This window comes from Cornus florida, unplaced genomic scaffold (genome assembly GCF_030987335.1).
Source record: "Cornus florida cultivar Cherokee Brave unplaced genomic scaffold, ASM3098733v1 CherokeeBrave_3.0.0_Hap2_Chr11, whole genome shotgun sequence".
Lineage (NCBI taxonomy): Eukaryota > Viridiplantae > Streptophyta > Magnoliopsida > Cornales > Cornaceae > Cornus > Cornus florida.
In genome coordinates this window covers 35,269,562-35,297,105 of record NW_026775581.1, presented here as the reverse complement: position 1 = coordinate 35,297,105, position 27,544 = coordinate 35,269,562, and the positions used below count along the sequence as shown (strand labels likewise).

At 34.8% G+C, this 27,544-nt stretch overlaps 1 protein-coding gene across 1 annotated transcript; it reads right to left on the bottom strand.

Moving 5' to 3' along the window:
* Positions 1-3,710: 3,710 nt before the first annotated feature.
* Positions 3,711-7,914, bottom strand: LOC132284154 (mitochondrial phosphate carrier protein 3, mitochondrial-like). The gene is made up of 6 exons (XM_059786229.1): positions 7,482-7,914; positions 6,196-6,557; positions 6,035-6,078; positions 4,482-4,696; positions 4,270-4,394; positions 3,711-4,154 (listed from the first exon to the last, which is right to left on the bottom strand). The coding sequence occupies exons 1-6, from the start codon at positions 7,782-7,784 to the stop codon at positions 4,100-4,102; spliced, it is 1,104 nt and encodes a 367-aa protein (XP_059642212.1). The 5' UTR covers positions 7,785-7,914; the 3' UTR covers positions 3,711-4,099.
* Positions 7,915-27,544: the final 19,630 nt, after the last annotated feature.

Here is a 27,544-nt window from a genome sequence, read left to right as displayed (position 1 = left end):
CTAGCCCTAGATGTTGACACCCGGAGTGCATTTGATCTTCAAAAGCTCTTACAGTTTTCTTTTTATTTTTTTTTGGAGAGTACACCTGAAAATAGACAAAAACATAAAAATGAAGATAATCTATATACAAAGACTAAATAATGGACTTAACTAATACAATTAAGGGCGCTTGAATATACAATATTCGGTGCTTATCACTCCCCCAAACTTATATTTTGCTAGTCCCTTAGCAAAACAAAAATGAAACACACCATAAACTATTCACATTTTTTCTCTTCCGTGGGAGTGACGATTGCATTTAGCATATGCAACAAGCCTTTTAAACCCCTAGGTATCCCTAGAGGACGAGTGAAGTCTCGTGAGGGTTTACTAGAAATGATACCCACAAACATTAAGCAACAAGGTTCATTCTAGTAAACATTGAAATATGTGACTTTGGGGGAAAAACTATATCATGAAGACTACAACAAGTATGCATACAATGACATCTCAAAACAATATTCAATTCCCAGCATTCATGCATCAACAAATTAGTCCACGTACATGATCCTCAACATCTTATTTATAATAGAATTTCATCTCAAATTCCTTAGAAGTGAACCGAAATTCAATATTCTCTTTAGAATGCATTTTTAACCCTTTTATGACTCATACAATGTCTTCTACATCCTTAATTAATCTTTTGAAATCATAATCCAAGGTTAACAAATTTTGTATTGATTTATTTATTTATTTTTTTTTTTATTATGCATGATCATGTGCAATGTCTAAGTTCCTTGAGGTATCTAACCATCCCATATAACAAGCGTTGAGCGAATAACTCCCAAACCAGATGGTCTTAGGGCGTTAAGTGTAAGACACTCCTAAGGGCGTAATGACTCGGAATGGTTAGGCTACAAACTCAAACTAATCATACATCTTACATTCTTTCCTTGTCTTTCTTTTTAATCAGTTGACATGTTGAAAGAATGTAGTTTTATTCAAATGTTATTTCCTTCTCATTATTCAACTTTGCCCAATAGAAAGACCCAAAAAAAAAAAATTTCCTTATAATCTCCTTAAAATTTTTATTTGTATTAACTATTAGACCCTAACCAATAGAGATTTAATAGAGTCAAAAGATTTTTATCTTTATCTTACCTCTAGCTTCTTCTTCTTCTTTTTTTCTCTCTCTCTCTCAGCTCTTCACGTTTTTTTTTTTGTCCAGAATTTTTTAAACTTTTTATATTCTTATTTTAACTTTTATCTTCCTTGTTTTTTTTTTCTTCGTATTTCTGACATATTTTTTTCTCATTCATTATTTATTTATTTATTTTATTTTCATAATTAATCATTTTATTCTTTTATTTATATACGTGTGTATATATTACATTTAGTACAAGTTGAAGAAGACGGGTATTAAAGTCACTAAAAAGAGGAGAGAAAATTTTAGTCCTGGAAAATGGAAATGTGCAAATGACGTTTCTTAATATTAATTTTGGTGAGAGAAGAAGAAATGTCCCAAAAATAGGATCCTTATTCGTTAATATAAGACAAGAGTTTACTTACCTACACTACACCGTTTTGAAACCAAACGGACCAAAAGTCCTTCATCTTTTCTTCTTGTGCTTCTCCCCCCCTCTCAAAATCAAGAATTTATGAACTTGCAAAAATTATTTATACGTATATGGATCTATTAAACAACTAATCAAGCAATTTATTTTATTATTATTTTAAAATTTAAATTATTTCTACTACCACTACTAGTACTATTATTATTATTATTATTGTTGTTGTTGTTGTTGTTGTTGTTGTTATGATTAATTTCACTAACATTCCCTCGAGTTTGGCCATATTTTACCTTCAAACATCTTTTAAAAATAATTATCACTCACGTTACAAACTTTTGCTCTGTTTTTCTTACATCCCAAGCATTACTTAAACAGTTATGATACCATGTAAAATAACTTAAATATCCTTTGATTTTATCAAAACAACTCTTTAGCCTAAAGAAGTAGATTAAAGACTAAAAAATCCCTAATATTTTTGTAAATTTACAAATTATATATATATTATACACACAAGCACAACACCACCACCAACACCAGTGAGGATGTTGGCGTAGGAGACGACAACGAGGCAGGCACAGGAGATGACAGCAGGGCAAGCGAGCTTAAGGGCGGTCTTGGCATGGACGACGATGTCAGAGGCGCCGCTTGGGAGGGACAGGTTGACGTTGGCGTCATACTCAGCCTTGTTGAAAGGAGTGGAGGAGACGAGGACAGAGGCGTCGCAGCCCTCGATGAGGAAATCGTGGTCCGAAGTGTTGACGTGGTTCGGAAGGGCAATCTCTAGTTCGTTGTCTTCCTTCCCACCAAACCACCATCGTCTCGCGACCTCCTCCCCGTAAATTGTCTTCTTCCACGGTGGCAGATTCACCTAGTTAGCTTAACGTCAACATCAAGGTCTACGATGCCGTCTACCGCCGCTTCGCCCTCAAGGGCCTCGCCGTTGTCGTCTCTATCAATTTATTTTTGTTATTTTTAAATTATTATTATTACTACTAATATTATAAGTTATTATTATTATTATTAGGTAAATTTGTAAAAAAAATTCTGAACTATTAGTTAGTTGCAAGAAGGCCCCTGAAGGGTATTATGGGTATTGTACTTTTCTAATATTTTACAACTTTTGTATAGATTAATAAGAGGGGGCATTTTGATAATTTTGACCCTCTGAGCACTAAAAAATGTGGTCTAATGATCGAGGGGCTTATTTGGATCCTTGGTTTGATTAGCAACCCGAGATAGTCCAAAGAGTTATTTTTCACATTCTTGATAGTTTACGGATTTCCAATTATAATTCGATTAGCCTTAAAAGTTGTCAATTATTGAACTTCACGAAAGTAAGAGCATCTCCGATGCAAAATGCTATTTTTTCATGTCAAATCTATATTTTAAGAGGAATTACAGTATCAAAAAGCTATATTTTAACAATTCTGCTCTAATGGTGCATTTCATACAAAATGTTATTTGGAGTGTATTATTTTTATCTACCTATATTTTGAGAAACAACAATGTAAGAAAAGATACTTCTCAAAAAATTTTAAAAGCTACTATATATAACAATACTTTTGACAATCTCAAAATATGAAAAGTTTTTTGAGAGCCCATTGAAGTGTATTATTTGAGTTGAGTGTAAAATGAACCGTTGAAAAAAGATACTTTTCTTTTCGGCAAAAGAATTGCTTAAGTGGTTCTTACAATTACCCAGAAAGAAAGAAAAATATACATATATATGTTGAACTTCAAACCAAGAACTAGGGAGCAAGAATGGAGGTAAAAACAAAATAATCAAACCGAAGATGGCCTTAAAAATCCTTCTTTTAGTAACAAAAATAGAGAATTTTTTTTCTCCCCGACAGAAGAATTCAATGAACTTATGAAGTTATGTGGCACAACTAAACACAACATACACGCAGCATTAATAAACATGACTAATTTGAACGAACTTTGGTTAGCCAGTGGCTGTACCAAGATATAGAACACCACTTGGAGGGAAGGGAAGATGAGGTGACCGGAATCGAACAGAGACTTTGTCCTATTTCAGGCCTATGGATGCTTAGCTTAACAAACCCCCCCTTGATACTCCTGGGTCAATTGAAGAAATCATTACAACACTTGGAGCAACCATTATAATTACAATGCTCAAGAAACTGTGAACAAAAGTAATTAAAAAGCAAATCAAAGTAGACCCTGAACTCATAGGTGGCATAGAAACAAACTGTTAACATTTAAGGTCCAAGGCAGACTACAAAATAACCTAATCCCAATGAAATGTAAATTCCACCAGGTGGGGAAACCATGAACCAATATCATCCCCATCAACTTCAATTTCATATTTGATATGGAGGATGAAGTTAAAACCATCCCCTGCAAAATCAGATATAACCGCCAAAATAGGAACACAAACTAATACAAATGTCTTGAATATAGTATGATTCCTACCACCATCAATTACTACCCAGCCCGTATCTGCAATCCTAATATTATTGATTCGTCAAAAGAGGAGCCTCCGTCTCAAAGTCTTGCAAGAGAGAAGCATTCGTTAAACATTGGTCCTAACTCTTTGCAGGCACATCAGCAGCAGGAGGAGCAACACCACCAGTAGTTGGCCTAAAAGGCGCAAGAAGGCCTCATTAAAATTAGACGATAAGTATCCCCATAAATACATACATATATATATATGAGCATATAGTAAAGAATAGTGGAAATATAGAAAGAAACTTACAGTCCAACAAAAACTTTGAACGCATCGTAAATACCCCATTGCGCGCCAGTAAGGGTTCCAATCATGACTATACGAAGAGGAAGGCCACGAGTAAACAAGCCCCACAAACCTAGCTTCTTGACAGCCTGCAACATCCAAAGGACATTAAACAAAGTCGGTGATCATAAAGGAAAGGAATTACAAATCATTAGAGTCTGGTATCTTTAACTCACGTCACCAACAGTTGCCCCCTGGGCATTGTTAAGAAAAGAGACCAGGTTATCAGCAGGATGTGATACAATAGCACAGAATACACCAGCGACGTATCCACCAGCAAAGCTGACCCCAAGCTGCAAAGATTTGCTGCACTGGTCTTTTGGGGTTGGGATGGCATACTTGTAAAGGAGTTCCACAATAGTCTCAAAAGACGCAAACTTCATCATTGTATCTGCAAATACCCATTTTGATCATCAAAAGGCATCATTGCATATCATGTTCATCAAGTGCACGTCTTCTGACAAACATATCAATGCATAAAAGTTAATAGTAGACAATAAAAAAATATATTGCACCTAATTGATGGAATCCTACTATATTTTTGTCTTTATGCAACATTTAAAATAAAAAAAAATTATAAAAACCACAATGCACCAATTAGTTATTGGATAACATTACATAATAAGATTACATCAATCGGTTAATCATGGAGATCTTGCTTCTTCAAATGCTAATCTTTGATAATGTAAAGACCAAGGGAAGATCAGGGTTCGAAGACTTGTGCAAATTCAAACTCTAATCACTTCACTATTTTTCTTTTTAAAAACACGTCTCTACAATTTAAAACCATCTATTAACTATCAGTGGGAAAATGCAACAAATAAATCAAGATGCAGGGAAACAATTGCAATAGGTTTCCAATAGAATCTAAATGTAATCCAAGTTCTATAAACTGGTAAGGCTAAGAACGAAGAAATTATTGGCTTCTCGAGGAAAAATGATACTCTGCTCCAGTGAGCACAAAACAAAGGTGATAAAGAGATTCAAACATATAAACAAATATTCAGCAAGCTTCAGGCAGGTTGAAATCCTGTCAAATACAACAAATTATAGTTAACCATTTTTATGAAATTATTTGAAATTTGGAAACCTGATCAGCTTTTAACTAAAACCAGAGACAGAAGTCCATTGAGCAACACATACATAGAACAGACAGCAGCAGTAATCCAAATATGTGTTAGAAAAACAGCTGCATGCCGAGAATTTTATTTAAATTCTATTTACTTTTGGTGGGTAGATGGAATTCTTTCCACTATACCCTGTGAATCCATAATTACCTCAAATTCATTTAAACCACTATTTTTATAGCATTTATCAGTAAATTTAGTTACCAGGAAACGGAGAGTTGAACTGTAGAAGGAAGCAGCATGTAAAATATAGCTAGCATACGGAGAAGAATAATAATAAAATTATAAAAAGGTTTAATTTAAATATATTTAGGGAAAATGACATAATCAACTCAGGTGCATATCATAACAGAAGAGTAATAGACATTGAGGTAATTGCTCATAAATTTTATGAAAGAGTGTCCAATCCCCCTTCCCCTTGTTCTTCATACTCCCAGAGACAAGGAATAGAAGTACTTAAAGGTAAGACTCCAAACTAGATTAGAAAGAAAACAACCACCACCGAGCAGATCAATAACAACAAACAAGTAATAGACTGAGTACATCCCTCTACACTTCATAGCTTAGATAAAACATGGAACAAAGTAGATCTGTCAGCTTACATGGAATCTGTCGTCCCCAAAGCGGAACAATCCCTTTGTAAAGCCTATAAAAAGGTAATAATCATCATAAAGTTATATAATGATACTTTCAAGAAAATTAAAGCAAGTGAATTCAATACCATATTTTTTTAAATCAAGTAAATTATGTATGAGAATCCCACCCAAGAACGCCCTCAGACTTGACGAACTTTGGAAGGCCATCTGACAAACCTCTGGCAAACCCAGGCTGAGTTTGGACACGAACCTTCACTGCTTCAAAGGGGCAGAGGGCAACATCAGCAATTACTTCAGCAGATGCAGAGCCAGCAAGGTAAATCAAAGTTTTGTATTTTGCTGCATATTCTGGACCAGCAATGTCAGAGTAGTACTTCTTGAAGAATTCATAGAATCCAAACTTGCAAGCACCCTGTGCGCTATAACCAATCAAGGTTGGCACCCATCCCCTGAAGAAGCCTTTAAATCCCTGCTCCTTGAGCAAAACACCAAAACCAGAAGAAATGCTCTTGTACTTTGCAGGGTCAATCTGAAAATTTTGACAAGAGCAGTGTTACTTCAATTTTTCCAATGACGAACAAATAACCACAAATTTGTAAATCAAATGGCTCCATTGTTGAGGAATTCCACTGTCATATATTGACGCTCATACATATTGCACTTGACAAATATATGATTATGGATTTAGATATGTATAAATATATATAGTTAAGCATACATTCGTGCGTATATATGCACGTGTGCATACATAATGCTAGGGAAAATTCAATTTCCACAGAAAACAAAACACGGAGCTAAATACAAAAATCAAACTAAGACGATGCCCTCTAACAGGAAGAAAAAAAGTCAATAATGGTGAATGAGACAATGAGTGTAATTAACCACCATAAAGTTGATAAGTGAGGTCAAACTTCAAATCTGTCAAATCATATATATATTGAGAAATAACATAGGCCAAATGAAAGCCTGGAAAGCATATAACCAGATTTTTGCAAAGCCAAACCGTAAACATGTTTGATTAAGAATACTGGAAATGGGGTTTACTGTTAAGATTGCAGCAACAGAATTGAACATGAAACAAAGTGATGTAATAATATATAATTCAGCTCTAGACTCATTTTCCCCATGAATTGAACCCTGTTTAATATTACAAATTCATAGAGTTAGGTATCAAATTACTAAAACATACAAATTACAAGAGACATTGCATCTTATCTCACACCATGCAAATGTCTCTAGAAATCAGATCCTGAACCAATATATAACGTCGTAATAAAAATAAGAAGCACCACAGATCTAAGTTTTTTTTATAATAAAAAAATAAAAAATAAAATAAAACGCCTGATCACAACATATATTTGTATGTGTGTGAACAAACATAAATTATATATAAATATATATTTACATTGAGAGATAGATAGATAGAGAGAGAATAGAACAAGAAGAAAAGGACCTGCATGTTGCACTTGACGAGATCAAGAGGGGTGACAGCCGTGTGAGTGAGACCACAGCTTAAGATACCACCGACCGTACACGCCGCATAGTATTCCTTAGAGTACATGGCGACCTTACCGGTCTCGCTCGGAGCTGGAATCACGAAGCTGCTCTTCGGTGGTGGTGGTGATGATGAAATGGACGGCGAGGTAGTGTTTCGATTAGTCATCAAATTGTCCAAATCGATGAGTTTTTTGGATGATAACGAAGAAGAGTAAAGGAAGTTTGGAATGACAGAGTGGCGAGAGTCTGACAACGCCATTCTGAGGTGCGGGTGTGTTCGAGGTTAGGGTTTGTGTGAGACGGCAGAGATTCAGACGATTTGATAGAAATGACCAGAGAGAGAGTGAGAGAGAGAGTGTGCGTGGAGGCACAACAATGCGAGAAATGGTATGTGTGTTTGGGTGTTGGGCCTTGCGGGTCGAAACCGTCACGGGCCCACATTTGCGCGACTTTGTAGAGAGAATCCTTTTGATACTTCGCCCCTCTACTTCTTCATGAATTACAAAACACTGTGCAATAATATTTTTCGGGCATTACCCAGTGACTAGTTAGTAAAAAATATATATATATATTTTCTTTAGAATGAAAATAGAAATGGTCATTCTTATTCTACTATTTAGTTTGTACATATGAAATGACGTGGGAATAGAATGAAAATAACCATTCTATTATTTTGTTACAAATATAAAATGACGTGGGAATGGAATGATAATAACCATTATAGTATTTTAGTTGGACCAATTTAAAACCTACAATGTCCAAAATATACAAATCAATTAAATTAAGAAAAATAATATTCTTCTTTAATCAGTGGATGGCGGGGGACAATAGTGGTGGAAGTGGAAGACTCCAATGGTGCAGGTGGTGATGTTGGAAGGCGGCAACGGTAATAGTGGAAGGTGGCGATGGTGGTGGAAGGAGATGGAGTGGCAATGACGATGGTGGAAGGTGATGGAAGTGGTAGTGGTGTGTCACGCCTCGAATCCAAATGACCCGTTGCATGATTGAGATGAAAAGAAACTAGACCAGAAACTCAAGTCCCAATGTAGAAGGAAAACTCTACCCATTAATCTTTGGGATCGATTAACTAGATTCCCAACCACCTAGTAAATAATGAATCCCGATAATCAATCACTAAATGACCATACATCTCACCGTAAAACAATGGAAATGACAAATCACGTGAAACGTTACTTTACTTCACATTTGAAAATTGTAATGACCCGGTCATTTTTTTCCTTTCTTTTTTCCTCAAAATTTTACGGATGAATTTTTTTCGTTGAAATTTCTTTTCTGAGTTCAGTTTCTCATCACTTAGTGTCATCTTGAGTGTTCAGAAATGGCTTCTGAGACTTTTTCCTTTCGATTGACAACTTCCTTTGAGGACCGAATCATTTCCACATTTTTCATTTTTCGACACTATTCATTTTTCGTCTTTTTCCCCGTATGTCACTTTGTTGGCACAACCTCACTTTTCATGTTCGGATTTGATTCCGATTTTGCATGCATCCATGATATTTAAATTACATGCCATGTGTATTTTTACTTTCCTAGAAATGCATACCATTAGTGCATTTTCTTCCTTAGGGGTGTGGATTCACACTTTCTTTGAAAACTTTTTATTTTTGGGGTTACTTATGTAATTACTTAAAGTAATTATTTTTTGTCTTATGGACCATTTTGTAATTTAATTTGGAAGATATTTTCAAAAAGGACCTTTTTGCAATTTCTGAAAAAGTTTGACAAGTGTCACACTCTCATTGGTCCACTTGTTGACATTTGTGTGGAAACACTTTGATGTCTTGGATGATGACATGTGGAGGGTGGAGATTCACCCACTTGTTAGCCTAGGATTGGTGCACTTGTTAGCTTGGATGGTTGACAAGTGTAGGCTTGAGATTAAGCCTAGGATGGAGCCTTGGATTTGTGACAAGTGTAGGCTCACAATTAAGTCTTGCAATTATTTTTGGGCCACTTTGGGATTATGATTTTAAAAAGGGATTTTATGTAATTGACCATAGATGTGTGTGTTAACCATGGTGTAGGATCACCTAGTGAGTGGAGGATTTCTATTTCCTCCACTCACACATTTTCACATTATGTCATTTTCTTCCTCATTAGAACCATAGCCTCCATGGATGGAGCTTGAAGCCTTAAGCCTTGACCTTGATTTTTGAGGCCATTCCACTCACCTTAGACCATGAAGCTTGGAACACTTTTTATTCCCCTCATCCTCCTCTACATAACCCTTGAAAGGTTTGCTATTCTGTATTGATTTGCCTTGGATTCTAGAGAGACTCTTCTCTAATGAGGTAGGGGGTGTTATAATTTACTTTCCAAGTGGTTTTACTTGCTTTTGTATGAAATACAAGTTGTATGCATGTAATATATTAATTTGAGAAATTAATGATTTATTATAACTTGCATATAACTCACTTTAGACTTGATATATGGCATGGCCTTGACTTGATCTTTGTTATATGATTATTTAGAGCCATTTGAATGAGTTTCTAAATCTAGAGATTAAATGAATTTAAATTGATTTAAATTCTAGTTAATTGTACCTTACTTGTTTTTCCATTTTTGACTTGATATATGGTTTGGCTATGACTTAGTCCTTGTTATATATTTATTTGGGATCATTTGAGCAACTTTTAAAAATTAGAGATATAATTACTTTAAATTAATTAAATTCTACATGATGATGTCTTACTCATTTTGCTCTTTTGATTTGATATATGAATGAGCATACTATGTTGTTTAACATATATTAATTTGAGGTTATTTGGAATCGGTTAAAAATCTAGAGACTTTACATGTTAGGTTGATAGTCTCTTGAAATGTAATGTGTTTAATTACCTTGTGAGCATGCTACTAACTTGTGGTAGAATTAGTACTTGTGGCCTCTTAAGATGGTAATTTGACTTAGCATGATATGTGATATCATTGTCTTGAATAGCTTGTTTAAATGTATCTTGTGTAGGTATATAGCTAGTTAGAATATCACAATTGTTTACCTTGGAAGTTAGTTACTAAATTGAGGCTTATTTAGTACTTGTGGCTTAGGATGGTAATGTGGCTCAATTGTTGTAAAATATTCTTGCTTTGTGTATAAATTGCATATTGGAGACTTGACATGTTATATGCTATCTAGACTTGAATTCTAGGACATGAATTATGTGGATTCAACCTTACTTGTGCATGGAATGTGGTAACTTGCATTTGATTTTGTATAAGTTTTGAACTTATTGGTTTTGGGAGGCTTGTAAGGATCATGTCTATGTGATGGCTAGGGTTTGGCCCTAGTACGGATTCATGAGATTCCTAAGTCATATGAAGTGCGTAGTAGGTAGTACCTTGTGGGTTGTAATTACCCAGAATAACTTATACACGTGCGCATTAAGTAGTACCTTGCGAGCTAGTAACCCGGAATAACTTAATTGGTCTGTAGCCAAGGATCCTAGTCTTTTCATTCTTGATTTTGCATTAAATTCTAAGTAGCTAATTATAGATTACTTATAGCTTGTGAATTGGTGTTTGCCTTGTGTATTTGGATCTCATTTAGTATACTTGCGACTGTATACTTGTTTTGTGTAATTTGATCTCATTTAGTATACTTGAGACTGTATACCTGCTTCGTGTATTTTGATCTCATTTAGTATACTTGGAACTGTATACTTGCTTCGTGTATTTTTGACCTCATTTAGTATACTTAGACTAGTGTACTTGTTTGTGTATTCGAGCCTCTTTTAGTGTACTTAAGCTAGTATACTTATTCCGTGTGCGTAGGTTTCATTTAGTATACTCGTGCTATGTATACTTGTTTCATGTACAACTTATCTTGTTTAGCATACTTGTGTATGTATACTTGATTCATGAGCTTTCCATATTAATTGTATACTTGTGTAGGCATGCTTAGACATTGCATGACTTGTCTTAATATGGTTTAGTATACTTGGAAATGTATGCCTATATGTCATATACCATGTTTTAACATCGTTTAGTATACTTAAGCATGTATACTTGTATGCCGTTGTTTATTTTAATTGTATGAGTAGCTTAGGATGCTCCCTGAGTCTCATCTTGACATAGACGTTAGGTAGCATGGCCCCTTTTGAATTGTTTCAAGTTAATGTAAAAATCTTAAAGAAATCGAGTCTATGCATGCTCATTCTCTACGAGTAAACTTGTTTACTCACCCCGAAGTTACTGGGGGTTTTGATCAGGTATGAAGACTTGGTTCGTGATGTTCATCATAGCTTGGATGATTGTAGATTTGAAGGTTTCAATTCTTGTAAAGGTTGGCTTGAAATGCCACTTGTAGCCTTAATTGTCAAAATGTGTATTTTTTATTCCATTTATGTAATGTGTACTTAAGTACACCCTTTACAATGTATTTGACATGTATAAGATGAGGCCGGAGGCCAATGACATATATTTTGTATTCTATGTAAATTTTGACTTCATGAAATAATATGAGAATATTGAAAAATGATAAGTTATTGTTTCACCATGGGAGCATCGGGTGTGGTAATTTCATTTTCATTCTTTCATAAGATCTCATTAATCATGTATGAAGTGTGGCCAAGGGCCAAATGGTAATTTGAAGTCATTTGTTAATTTTAGATTTCAAAATTTTCATTTCAAGTTCTTTTTCGCCTTTTTGGCCGTTGGGGAGTTGGATTTTGACTCGACCATTTTCGGGAGCCGTGGACCATTTCCGCACGCTCAAAATCACTATTTACATTTGCGTGCATGATCATTTTCATGAAAAACCCATTCATTTGTGTTTTGAGCCTCCTATGAACTTATTTCACCTTTTTGTTAAAAAATTCGGTTTAAGGGCATTTTGGGGATTTCCTTTGGGAAACAAACTCCGTTCTCAACTTTGTCACATAGAAAATGTGATTTTAGGGGGAGTTTCTTCACAACATTTTTCCGAAAAATGTCATCTCGGTCTTAAAAACTGCGTTGCAAACTCGTTTTTTTGCATTTTTTACTGTTGATACTGTTTTTCTGCAACCTGGGTGAGTTGAACCGGTTCAGGGTGGGCTGAACCAATTCAAGGTGTCATTTTGGTTTAGCTTGGGCGTACTGCCAATGTTGAACCGGTTCAAGTCCTCTATAGATTTCAGTTTTGGTCATCCAACTTCAAACCGATGTAACTTCTTCGTTTTAACTCTGAATTGGTCCGTTCTTGAGTCTAAATTGACCGCATTGAAGTAAGCTTTCCAATGGTACCAATTTTAGTTTCAGATTCTTCTCTTAGCTCAAGATATCCTCATTTTAGTGAGAGGGTGTCGGATTTAGTTCGAACCGGGATAAGGTTCTTCTGCGATTTCACTTCCTTTGGCCTTAGGACTTCATATGAAGTTACCAAAGGATGTTTTTGACCTCATTTAACTTTTTGGAAGTTAAATTCCTTCCTCTTAGGGTAAAATGACCATTTTACCCTTGGTCCATCTTTCGGTAGGGTTTTGACGCCCTTGTCTTCGTTTTGTTTCAGTTGAGCCTTGAAACTCTTTAAAAGGCCATTCTTGTGTCTTAGGGATAATGTACATCCCTATGGACTTGTTTTCATTTTGCTTCCGCATTATGGATCAGCTTCGAGTCAGCACAGGACGCACTGGGTTAAAAAATTCAGGGTCGTCACAAAAATGGAGTCTATGAGGGGAGATAAGTGTGAGAATAAAGGTTTTCAACCCCAAAATAAATCAAGTAAATCATTTTCATAACCTTAAATCCCATTTAAAAGGTTTAGAATCATTATAGAATAAATCGATTAAAAATGAGTTAATGAACATTATGAAATGAGCTTTTCGAAAAAGTCCAACAAGATGTGATCGATCCGTAAAACGTGCGATTGGTCCCTTTATTCTCGATAATTTACTGAACGTAGTCAGACCAGCCCATAAAAGTGAGACCGGTCTCACTACTCTCATCATCGAGAAGGTATCATATTTTCTATTAGGAAATATATGCTTCATGTGACATTTAAGATATAACAGACCTTATACTAATAGGCTATGAGATAATTAATAATATGTTAAAAAATAATTAATTAAATATTCAACTCAATATTTAATTAAACATGCAAATTAAAACAATAAAATAATAATAATAATAATACATAAAGAACTTGGACCGAGGCTAGTATTGGATACTATATCCTTAAGACAATTTATACCCCGCATGGTGCTGATAGACTCTGTGGCCCTTGTCTTCCGGGATACAATGGTCTACATCCATCAGTAGCAGCACCATAAACTCGTGGATACGGCGAATCTCCTCCGTGTAATACTCTATCTGACTCAAAAATGCATCTATACTACATAAATAATGAATTGGGTGTAATCCGAACCAAATGGCTTGGACCAATTTTAATATGACACATTTATATTGTTCTTAGGTCTAAGTGGTTCGGACCACTTGACTTATGGCTTGAACATACTTGAGTTGGGTTTAAGTCTAGAGAGGGGGAGAGAAGAAAATGAATTGAAGAATTTTATAAATAACAACCTATGGGTATTTATAGATATAGATGTGGCTTTTGGGAGTGGTTGTGTCTCTTTAATTACAACTTTTCTTACTGATTGAATCCACACAACCATTCACGTAGGCACCAATTATAATCCAATGCAACCATTCTATATATTCACGTAGGCACCAGTTTATTCACTAACAATCACCAATGTTTTAAAACCTTTATAGCCAAACTCACAAGTGTGAACATAATTTAATCTTTTTTATCACGTTATCCTTACTTCCTAATATATCCTCAATCACGTTAAACATTAAGGATACGTTAAAGGATTTGAAGAGGTTACGTTGAATACAATATACAGGATTTTGCATGCAATAGTAAGATATTCATGTTTCATCGACATTCACGTAGGCATCTATTATAATCCAACACAACCATTTTATTCACGTAGGCACCTATTATAATCCAACGTAAACATTCTATTCACGTAGGCGTTTATTCGCTAACAGTCACCAATGTTCTAAAATCTTTATAAATAAACTCAAAAGTGTGAACATAATTTAACTCTCTCAATCACGTTAAACATTAAGGATACGTTAAAGGATCGAAAAAGGTTACATTGAATACAATATACAGGATTTTGCATGCAACACTAAGATATTTATGTTGCATTGATATTCACGTTGTAGGCTAACGTAATATACATAGGCACCCAAACCATAAATTAGTTGCAGGTAAGTTTCATTCACACTTGAAATACTAGTTTTCAAAACTAGTTTCCTACAATCCCCCACATGAATGGAAATTGGCTGCTTAAATGCAACAGATGATTATCCAGACATTAGAGAGAGTATAGTCAGAAAGTTACTGCATCAAGATAAGTAGCTTTTTGGCCTTGAACCTTCCCTAGTGTAGTAATATCGAATTTACTGGCTAACTAATGAACATGATTCTTGAACTATTCAGTCATTAATATAAACTAAGACAATAGCAAACACACAATGCCCTTCCTCACAGAGTTAGTTCTCATTATTGTATTCATTTTGGATCTAAACAACTCCCGATATTCAATGAGTGCTCTAAAAAACTTAGCCTTTACAGTTCTAATAGAAGCGGCCGCACCTCACATTCATATAAGTGATTTCTTATTAAGAGTATCCTACCATACCCCACTTGAATTTTCAAGGTATAAGACTCATTAAAAGCGTAGCTTATCCTAATCCTCAATGTAGGTAGCACTGTCTTATCATAGAAATGGGTTGAAGATTTATATCTTACCAGTGCTTCTGGTGAGTCACTCAGAACTTCTGTTGTCTCTTTGAACCTAGATCTTGGGATTTTCAGTTAGCTAGGTTAGGTTTCCATTAAGGTGACTCGTTAGCTTTCGGCTTTAACCCCATTTCCCTTCGATAAGTAGTACAATTGCTCTCTAATACAACCTTCAATCTTATATATGGCCATAGGGTTATATATAGAAATATTATACTCTGTAGAGATTTCCCCAGTTGAGAGCAACTGTATAATTTGTGCCCTAAAATTACTTTAGCAATATCCTTTTCTTTAGTGGCACAGGTTTAGACTTACTTTGAAATGTCATTTAAGTGAAGTCAATTGACTTTTCTATTTGACTTATATTAAGAACATACAACTACACTTTTACTATTAAAAACATATTCGCTCTTGGATTTAAATTCTTTAAAATCCCACATCCAGATTGCATCACTGTTACATCTCTAATTTAGTTAGATTCATCAATCTATGCAATATTTGATTTAGGGTGTATCTCAACTACCATATTTATTGTTTTTCAATGATCATATCCTAGATTGATAGTGTGCAATTAATCACAGTTATTAAGATGTCTTGCAATCTCAACCAGTGATATACTTTGACTAGTATTTATATTTAAGATTTACATCTATAAAAGTTAGTTAGACTTTTGTTATCATAATTGGTATTATCTCAATCTTACTCTATTGAGAATATCATATGTTAAATCTTTCATATCAAATATATTGATTAGTATATCATTAATTTTTTAAGGCATATCATTACTTATGCATCGCATTTATGTCATTGTCCCGATACTAGCTTTATTCCACTTAAGGACTTATAAGCTTGCACACTTAACTCTTAAGTCGGAATAATGAACTCCTCTAATTATCCCATTAAATATTTTCCTCATAGGAAGCAAGATGCACTACTGTTATAACCAATATTATAAATGACTTTTGGTCCTATCCAAAATCTCTTAAGATTAAGAATCTCCATATTTATAAGTATTTCTTATCTGATGAGGTAACTCGTAACAAATTTCATTTATGGACAATATCCCTCCACAACATTGGGATAATCCTGAAATTTTATTTATGATATATTGATCATGGTTTTCTAACTCTTGAAATACCATATACTAAATACTTCACCTCATCTACCTTTCCAAGGTTCTATAGATTTGTTTATCAATAAACATGGATAACAGTTTCTAGTGCATATTTACTCACTTTATCCCTAACTTATTCTTATAATAATTCACCGACATTATTGTTAATTAATGCTAGAGATACTAATTAGATTAGACACTAATTAATATTTGCTTTTACATTTTCTCATATTTATGACTTGAGTTATTTATGTTTAGGTTCATGTTAACTTTGTCATATTAACATGTCAAAACCTTTCATGTGTTACATATCACAGAACTCAATCATTTAAGCAAATAACAAAATTATTATTTAAGCTTTAGATACATCACCATATAGTTATGCAGACCGTTACACTTGCAGTTTAGAGCTTCAGGTTGGAGACCAAGTCTTGCTGAAAATGTCTCCCATGAAGGGAGTAATGCGCTTTAAGAGAGATAGAGAAAGAAAGAGAGGTGGTCATAGAAGAAGGAAGAAGGAGAGGAAATTGGCTTGCTGACGTTAGAGAAAAAAACAAAGAAGAAGGAGTTTAGTTTTTGATCCAAAAACCTAAGGCAAGTTTTTCATCTACTCTTCCCCTTTGATCTTGTGTTCTATATAGCCTTAGTATGACTTTAGGGACTTAGATTAGAAAGAATTAATCTAATAGTATAATCGGACTAAAACAGAGGTGTGTATATGTATATGTGTATATATGTATGCTTTGTATGAAATTGCTAAATCATGATTCAAATATATGTTTTAATGAACTAAATTGTGTATACTTGCTCTATAATAATATTGGACATCAATTGGGAAATAAATACATGCTTTAGGACCCGAAAAGATGAATTTCCAGACTTAAAACAGACCTCCCCAGTTGTTTCCATGAAACAACATTCGAGCACTGTTTACAAAGCTCGAGCACCATTTTCTGGGAAACAATGCTCTAGCCCAGTGATGGGGTGCTCGAGCTCTGATGCATGATTTTGGCCCGAAAGTGTTTTGTTTGGCCCCGAACTAATTTATTAAAGTCCCGAACATATTATTAAGACTCAGAATAGTGGTATAAGGATTAAATAGCATGAAGTTTAAACATGCATGTTAATATGGATTTATTCAACTATTAAGTTGTGAATTAAATTTTAAATGATTTAAACATTGGAATTTAAAAGTTTAACATATGATATGATTTTAATCATCTTAATTGTTGGAATTGTAGATTATCAGAATGGTTTATGGTTGGGTTTATGGTTGTCATGGTTGATGGAAAGGGCTTTAATAACTTATAAATTATTCATGTGATTTAATAATGTTAATTTGTTATATTAATTGCAATGTTTAATAATGTGATCTTAATCATTTTTGTGGTTGTTGTGTTTGATTTAATATGCGATCTACCTCTATTGTATGTTGGACCATGGATAGGATATGGTTCTTGTATCGATATAGGTGGTCTGACTAGTAAATTGGAATCCTTTTATTTATGCCATTGTCAGGATATGGCTATGATATTTATATTGTGTCATTGTTAGGATATGGTTACAATATTCATGTGGTCGTGCCATTGTCAGGATATGGTTACGGTAGTTTTTACGTGGTTGTGCCATTGTTAGGATATCGCTAGATAAATATGTATTATTAGGTGTGCCATAATACGAGCTTGAGATCTCGTGACCAGTGGTTAGGACTGAGGTGTATATTGCTGGTTGAGATGAGCAGCTGGATATAGGGATGTGTGTGCCTTAGTAGATGGAGGACTCGTGACCACCTTGTGTGCGCTTTGCATGAGATATTCACTATCTGGTTGAGTTTGCCTCTAATTCAGTGAGAGTCGTTAGTGTGCGTGTATATATCTATCGACTATGTAAAGGGTGAATTACAGAGAGCAGCATCTATGAACATGTAGGGGAAGCTTGCCGGGGACTTGAGGACTTAGGCTGAAAAGGAGAGGATCACTAAAGCGGATAGGAAAAGAGATCCTTTTGTAGGACGCTTGAAATCAGGAAAGAAAAACCTCATATTGAATATATATTGCATGAGTTAGTTAGGGATGTATCGTTAATCAGATCTCTGTTTAGGTTGGTGTAGAAAGGACTTGTTCGTGAGTTTTGACCCACCTTTGTTATATTTTTCAAGTCATCGTTAGTAGCAGGATTAGAGGTTACTCGTGCAGATCAGAGACTACTCTTCATCATTCTTCCGGTGTTGTCAACATAGGATTCTTCATTATGCCTTTATTATTCAGTTTTAGACATTTATTCTTATTTTTAGTCATGGGATTTTTTTAGGGGTTCATGATATAGATTCCCAAGTTGTATTTTGGTTTATTTAGAAGATTAATTATTTATTATTTAGTTTTCATTTTTAGCGGTATTATTTATTTATTATTTATCCTTTTGTATTATGTTTTCATTTAAAATATCAATTTGTTTTGGTATTCCCTGATTTTGGATGCGGACTTGATCAACACGTGTCATTAATGACATTTTTATAACATTGAACCTCCTCCAAGTGTTTATAAATAACTCTCAACCCTCATTCTTGGAAGTATGTATTATCTCTCTACAATCCTCTAAAATGATTATATAGCTCCAACAGACTTTCCCTCTCTAAAAATTTTGGGAATTTCTCTTTAAAACCCCTCTATCTAGATACTCATAAAGCGCATTGTCCATAAAGTGTTATCTTTTTAAGGGGGAAGATAGGTGAAGGGTTTTAGTACTCTGACCATCTTATGTCTCTTTCTCTCTCTCTCTCTCTCTCTCTCTCTTCTTATGCAGGGAGGAGTCCAACCAAACACACCTTATAACCTTAAAATCTGCCCATAAGTTTTCAACATGACCTACCTTCACTTAAATAGCCATAACTCTCAATCCATACCATAGAAAATTTTGCCTTTTATATGGTTGGCAATATGATTTCCAAGGATTTATACACCTAAAAGTTCAAATTTTTTTGGGTTGGTTAAGGTCTGCTGCTCAAGCCTCAAAGTTACTGCTTCAGTTCTACAAATCTGAAGAACCTACCATCAGTTAAACAACCATAACTCTTTGCACAAAGATCTCATGAAAATAATCCTTATATTGATAGAAAGCTGACTTCAAGGGCTATCTCCACTTAAAATTTCAGAAATTCATGATCTTGGAAAGGTCTTATACAGAAGCCTTAAATAAACTGCTGAAAAATACAAGTTTAGGAACAAAGCTTTGGAACTTTCTTTCTCAATTTTCTTTAAGAAGATACTCCAAAAGGTCACATACAAAAGCCTACCATCAGTTAAACAACCATAACTCTTTGCACAAAGATCTCATGAAAATAATCCTTATATTGATAGAAAGCTGACTTCAAGGGCTATCTCCACTTAAAATTTCAGAAATTCATTATCTTGGAAAGGTCTTATACAGAAGCCTTAAATAAACTGCTGAAAAATACAAGTTTAGGAACAAAGCTTTGGAACTTTCTTTCTCAATTTAATCTTTAAGAAGATACTCCAAAAGGTCACATAATAAGGTAAACACCTCCTAAACTTTCTTTTGCATTATCTTCTACACCTCTGGCCCTCTTCTTTTTCTTTTGCCCATGGAGGCACCTTTTTGAACTCTAGCATGAAACTTTACTTTTGAGATTAGCATTTATCATTTCCTTTAAGGTTCTTTTTGTTTGGTTGTAAAATATTTTTTGAAAAATAGTTTCTTATTTTTTGGTTGTCGTAAAATATTTATGAAGAAAAAAATATTAAAATTAAACAAAAATAATTTATCCATTAGTTTTCGGCAAGTTATTTTACATTCCCTGCCCGATGGAATCGACCTCAACCTCGACGTAGACCATTTGCTAAACATCAAAAAAGTAAAAATAAAATAATATTTTACTTGAAAAAGAAAAATATTTTCCAAAAAAAAAAATTACGAAGCCTAAATTTATAATAATTATTTGTGCAGTAGGTGTAATACCCATAATTTCAAAAGGATAGTCTTGGTATTTATTTTATTGTTTAAATTTAAATTTTTAATTGTTTAAGCGTATTTGTGTTTGTTTCATTGATTTAAATTAGTTGTTCTATTTTAGTTTGGGTTTTTATTAGGGGTCCACTAGAGTTGGATTCCCGAGTTGTTAAACTTATGGAGTTTTGGATTATCGTTTTTTAAGTATTTAAATTATTAAGGATTATCTTTTAGTTTTCTTTCAGCTCGTTATATTATTTCTTTAATTCAATTTGTATTCCGTGTTCGCTCTGATACCAACTGTGATACCCCTCGGTTCCATGTTAGGGCTGATGGAGGTTTGAGGTACAAGGGACGGTTAATGGTACCTTCTGCTGATGATTTGAGGAAGGATGTGATGACTGAGACTCACCACTATGAGTTCTCTGTTCATCCAGGAGGCGACAAGATGTATCAGGATATGAAGCGGCAGTTTTGGGGGGCAGGTATGAAGAGGGATATTGCTCTTTTTATCTCGCGATGTAGTACTTGTCAGATGGTCAAGATTGATCATCAGAGGCCGCCAGGAACTCTACAGCCACTGCCGATACCGGAGTGGAAATGGGAGAGCATTTCTATGGACTTTATGGAAGGGTTGCCAAATTCCTTCAAGGATCACAACTCCATTTGGGTTATTGTGGACAAACTGACGAAATCGGCTCATTTCTTGCATATTCGCACTGACTTCACTACGGAGCAGTTGGCGAGGCTTTACATCTCAGAGATTGTGAAGTTGCACGGCATTCTATTGTCTATTATATTAGACAGGGGATTCGAGCTTTGTGTCTGGATTCTGGAAGAGTTTTTAGCAGGCTTTGGGTACAGATTTGTACCTTAGTACTGCTTATTATCCTCAGACTGATGGACAGACTGAGCGGGTGAATCAGATTATGGAGGATATGCAGCCCAAAGCGGACAATATCATACTATGTGGTGGAGTAGGTCGTTACAGATGGTATCAGAGCCTGACCCAACCGGAAGTGTGCCGACAGGGACGTTGGGCCTCTAAGGGGGGTAGATTGTGATGACCTTGTGGGCGGGTGTGATGTGGGCGGGTGCGAGAGACACTGTTAGGCTACCACACTGGCGAGCTACGGGTGTACAAATCCCACATTGCCTGGGAGAGGGAAAGGTGAAGTGTTTATATGTAAGTGTGTCATCTCTAATTAGTATGAGGCCTTTTGGGGTAAAGCCTAAGAGTAAAACCGTGCAGACTTAGGCCCAAAGCGGACAATATCATACCATGTGGTGGAGTGGGTCGTTACACTAGGTGTTTGATAAAGATAAAAAATTTACTATAGTTTGCCTAAAGACCCAATTCACCTCATTTGAGGTTATTATTTAGGCAACACAGAATATTTTCAAATTAGTCCAATATGAACCATGTGCTCCCCTGTATACATACATTTCCATAAAAATGCAGAGTTACATATGCACATCTATAAGGAGAGTAGAGAGAGAGAAAGAGGCAGATCCAATAGATAAGTGTTATATATAAAGAAAGACATTGTTTACTATAAATAATTTCAACTTGAGAAAGATGACGAAATTAAGGATTTGATGGCCAAAATGACAATTTTGTCTTTTAAAGAAAGTCCTTTGGTCACATGATAGGCAAGTCCCAATTAATCATTAGCTTCCCAACGACATATATAGGGATATATTTAGTGTAGTGGCAGTGGGGGGAAATTGACCCCATTGACATATATATATATATATATATATATATATATATATATTTAGTACTATATACTAACAATGGACCCTACTGATATATATTTATTTTTTATTTTTCCAATTTGAATTTGTTAAATTATCTCTACTAAGCATTCATTTCCTTATCCCTAAGGCTTTTATTATGATACCCCAGGATTTCCGAATACGGGTTGGTTAGGCCCACGCCCGAATACCTGGAGATATTAAAACAAATCGGCAATAAACGAACACAGAGTACAAAAGAATAAATAAGAATTAAATAAAATTGCTGAAAGAAGACTAAAACGATAATCTAATAATGAAAACCTCAGAATAAATTTTCATTAATTAATAAATGCTTCTGATACAATTAATTCTCCAAAATAATACAACTCAGGAATCCATACTATGTGGACCCCTAGAATACCAAACTGAATAAGTAACTGAAATAATGTTTACATCTGAAAACTGAAACATAAACGAATCTCCTAAATAGAATTGGAAGAATGAAGTAAATTGATCCCTGCTCAGCATGAACAGTCTCTTCTTCTGACGAACACTTGAAAAATAATGGTGGGTTAGACCCACAAATAAGTTCTACTCTACTACAGTCCAAGTAGAAATTCGATACACGTATACATCCTAGTCAATTCAATAATAGCTAAGTAGTCCACACATATATATATATATATATATATATATATACACACACACACACACACACTAAAGGAACCTCACTAGACTATAGGGTTGTCTCAACCTGAATAGTAGGCAACATATAAAATGCACATATAGTGAGCATGAGTACCTAGACCACCAGGGTACACAACTACACTATATCTAGCTACACATCCCTAGCAATATACGCACCCTAACCATGATCCTGAGACTTAAGATCATATCATAGCATATATCCATATATATATATAATCCTCCTAACTAAAATTTTAAAATAAATATCCATTATGTTATCCAATTTATTTGGTAGCCTGACATGAAAATAAGTAGGACTTAACTTCTTAGTTAATCTATTCCCTTATAAATTTGAATAGGTAGGACTTAACTTCTTTGGTTAATCCGTCCTTAGAATGCCACCATCTCATACTAGTGCATTAATCTAAACAATCTAATAAATGATGCAACAGATAAAGTAATACATCAAATAATCCAGAAATAATATGATATCCATCATACAAATATACTTTGTAATTATTTAAGCAGATACAACAATTTAAATAGCATGTAGTTAACTTACAACCCAAGTAATTAACCTACATCTCAGATAAATTATACAAGGTTCATAATTATTATTTAATAATTACTTAAGCATTAATTTACATTGTTTAGACAATTAAATTAATCCATTTATCCAATGAAACAACATATAGGTTATCTAACACCCAAATTAATTATACCCTTAGCATATATATGTATTTTATGCATTCTGGAACTTTCCCAAGTTCATTTAAATCCATTAATATTAATTAAAACAGATTTAAACACATTCTGGACATTAAAAACCAAAAAACCAGGTTGCAGCCCAACCGAGTCGGCTCTGTTCGTCCCAAGGCCCCAACTTAGTCGACTCGGTTCCAATCGAGTCGACTGGGTTAGCAACTGAGTCGGCTCTGTTCGCCTGGACTTCGTCTTCTTCGTTGGTTTAGCTTCTGTAAACTTCAAAAACTCCACTGTTAAGGGTCCTAAGCTCCAATCTAAGTGTTATACATCCATACTAAATTATTTTAAGTGTTTTAACATGCTAAGATTCAACTTAAACAACAGTTCATGCATCAAAAATTTAAGAATAAAGAAATTAAGAACATGCATATATAATCATGAAACTCTCTATTTTAAACCAATTTAGGCATGCACAATTATTCAATTATGTTGTTTAAGCCCCCTGGAATTTCCTAGGCATGTATAGAAACATAGATCAAAGGGAGAGAGTAAGAGAAGAACTTGTCTTTAAGGATTTTGAATTGAAACCCTTAAACCTTTTTCTTTTCTACTTTTTTCGGCGACCTTAGTTACCATCAAACTCTTGGTTGTTGTGTCCCTGTCCACGAACAAGCCTCCTTTCCTTCCTCCTTGGTCCGGCCTTAACCTTTGGCCGAGAAAACCCTCATCCTTTCTCTCGGTTCTCTCTATATCTTGCCCATTTCTCTATTCTGCGTAAATAAGGGTTTTTGTAACCCTTTTATGCAAACACAAACTTATATATATATATATATACTACTCATAATTTAACCTACTCCTAATCCCTCTCCAATTCCTTCCCTCAATAACCAAGAAAATAAAAGGAAAACAAATAAATAATATATACATATATATATATATATATATATATATATATATATATATATATATAAGTCTGCTAAAACTAACGTGATTATGTATATACATATATAATTATTAACATTATAACTATATATATAATATATATCTGACTATAGTTATATTAATATTAAATATTAATAACAATTAATAATTAAAATAACCATATATATGTATATATATATGTATAACTATCCATAGGTAATACCCGTACCCATTAAACCTCCTATCCAAGTAGTCCATGCAACCCAAATGGTTGGTCCATTACTACTACCCAAATCCATACCTTTAAAATAAAAATAAAAATAGAATAAACATTTAATCTAACAATTAATTACAAATAATCAAATACATCATTTAAACAATTAATTACAAATAACCAAATACATCATTTAAACAATTTAATTAAACAAATAATACATAAACAAATAGCCAATTAATCAATTAAACACATAAGCAATTAGCTAAATAACCAATTAAACAATTAAAACAAATAAATAAATACTGAGACTATCCTTTTAAAATTAGGGGTATTACACCTATGCTCAGGGGGTTTCTCTTCTCCTTTGGAGATTTCTTTGCGAGTAAGAGTGGATTTTTCCGGCTCCGATTCAATTACATCGTTTCGATTTCGTGCCTAATCTCTCATTTCTTCGATTTCTTGCCCAATCTCTCCTCTCTTGGGTTGCTTTTGTGTGTTCTTTTGGTTCCTTTATCTTTGGCATGCTACGCAGTTTTGGGGAAACCGGACTTTTATGTTTGGTGCTGTAGTTTCTTTGTTGGGTTTATGTGGTGCGAGTTCTTGGTTGTCTGGGTGTAGTCTTTGGGGGTTTTGTTCAGCTTCTTTGGGATTGTTTTGCAGCAATCCGACGACACTTCTTGCATCTGTGTTTTGCTTGTCATGTGGGCAATCATTTTTTGTTAGGACTTCTGGTGTTTGGGGTGCAGTTGTGGTGCAGAAGCCATTGGGTTTGCCGGCGGTTTCTCCCATCGGCGTCGGGCTCGCATCCCTAGGTCTGATGGAAGCATATGGTGTATGCAAACAGACGTGGTCAAGGAGAATGGGCCATGGTATATGCCGAATTGGGCTGCTTATGATAATCCAACTGATGTCCATTCGTGGGCTGGGAATGGGCCTTTAATTCCATCTGGTTCAGGGTCCTCTTATACAGTGGTTCCTTTTTTGACCCATGGTCCTATATCCATGGAAGGCCAATCTTATGAGGTTGGATCAAGCTCAAGGGCCTAGGATATCTCTTTGCCTACGAATATTGTTGACTGTGGTTGTCCAGCTCTGGTTTCAGTCATTGTTTCTTCTGCTCCAGGAATGTCGGAGTTGCGCCCATTTATTAGTACTCACCACAATCCTTGTTGTGCCCCTCATCCTAGTAACCTGCAATTACTGGTTTGGAACTGTCAGGGGGTGGGCAATAATATCACAGTGCAACAATTACTGAAACTTCAAAAATGACATTCTCCGGATCTTATTGCTCTCCTTGAAACAAAAAATACTCCACCGAAAATTCAACGGTTGAAACGACGCTGAAGGTTTGATTTTTGTTGGTACATTAATCCAGTAAGAACGGCTGGGGGAATACCTTTGTTTTGGCAAACAAATTCTCTCATTCGCATCATTGACTATTGTGAGTATCATGTTACTATGGAGCTTAATTCTGTTCGGCATATATATTGGGTCCTCACGATTATTTATGCTAGTACTAATGATACCATCAGTGCTGCCCAGTGGGAGTATCTTAAGCGAATGTGGAAGGCTTGGAATTACCGATGGGTCCTTATCGATGATTTTAATGATCTATTGTTGCCGTCAGAAAGGCTCGGTGGCATTGCTTTAGGTTCTCAGGAATTTTCAAAGTATGGTGGTTGATTATGGTCTTTTGGATTTGGGGTTCGACAACTATTCCTTCACTTGGTGTAATCATCGAAGATGATCTACAAACATTAAGGAGCGACTAGATCGAGCACTGGTTAGTAAGGCGTGGCGTCATTTGTTTCCACAAGCTCGGGTTTGCCATCTTTCTGTTGTGGGCTCGAATCATTGCGCTCTCCTTCTTGTCTGTTACCGCGTGTTCATTAGAAACCTCGCCAGTTTCATTTTGATGCCCGGTGGGTGACCGACCCTCAATGTGGTAACATTATTCATTCATCATGGCGAGTGCTGATCCATGGTTCTTGTCTAAATCGCTGGTCCGCAAAAATTAAATCTTGTAAGAAAGCTTTGATTCAATGGGTTCGAACCACGAATCATAATTCTCGCCATAATATTGAAAATGTTAAGGCCCCGTCTTCAACACTTGAAGGAGCGATCTGCCGATTATGATCATGAGCAGGTCCTTACAGTAGAACGTCAGTTACAATCATTCTGGTGGTAGAAAGAATTGTATTAGGCCCAAAAGTCTTGGATTCAGTGGTTACAAGTTGGGGATAAAAATTCAAAATTCTTCCATACTTTTACTATTAGGCGACAACGCCAAAATCACATTTCCGGTGTTGAGGATTCCAATGGACAGTAAATTGAGGATAATCCCCAAATTCAGACAATTTTTTTTGCATAATTTTCAGGATCTATTCCATACCCAGTTTCCTGGAGGCATTGATCAGTTTTTCTTATATGAATCAGAGCTTACTTCATCTGCTATGAATCAGAGCTTACTTCATCCACCTTCAAAGGAAGAAATTAAATGTGCAGTTTTTGACATCCAACTATGTAAGGCTCCAGGTTCTGATTGTATGACTCATTTATTTTACCAAAAATATTGGCATTTGGTTAAGTATGAGGTATGTAATGACCCAGTCATTTTCTTTCTTTTCTTTTTTTAGTAATTTCTTTTTTTTCGTCTTTTTCCCTATTTCGTCTTTTTCTCGTTTTTCATTTTTACTTGCATAACCACACTTTTTGTACTCAGATTTGATTTCGGCCTTGCATACATCCATGATATTTAAATTCCATAATATCTACATTTTTACTTTTGTAGAAAAGTATGTTAAATGTTTACTTTTCTCGTAAAGGGCATAGATGCATGACTTTTTGGTAATATTCATAACTTGAGGAGTTTTTATGTAATTATGAAAAGTAATTATTTTTCGTCTTAAGGACCAT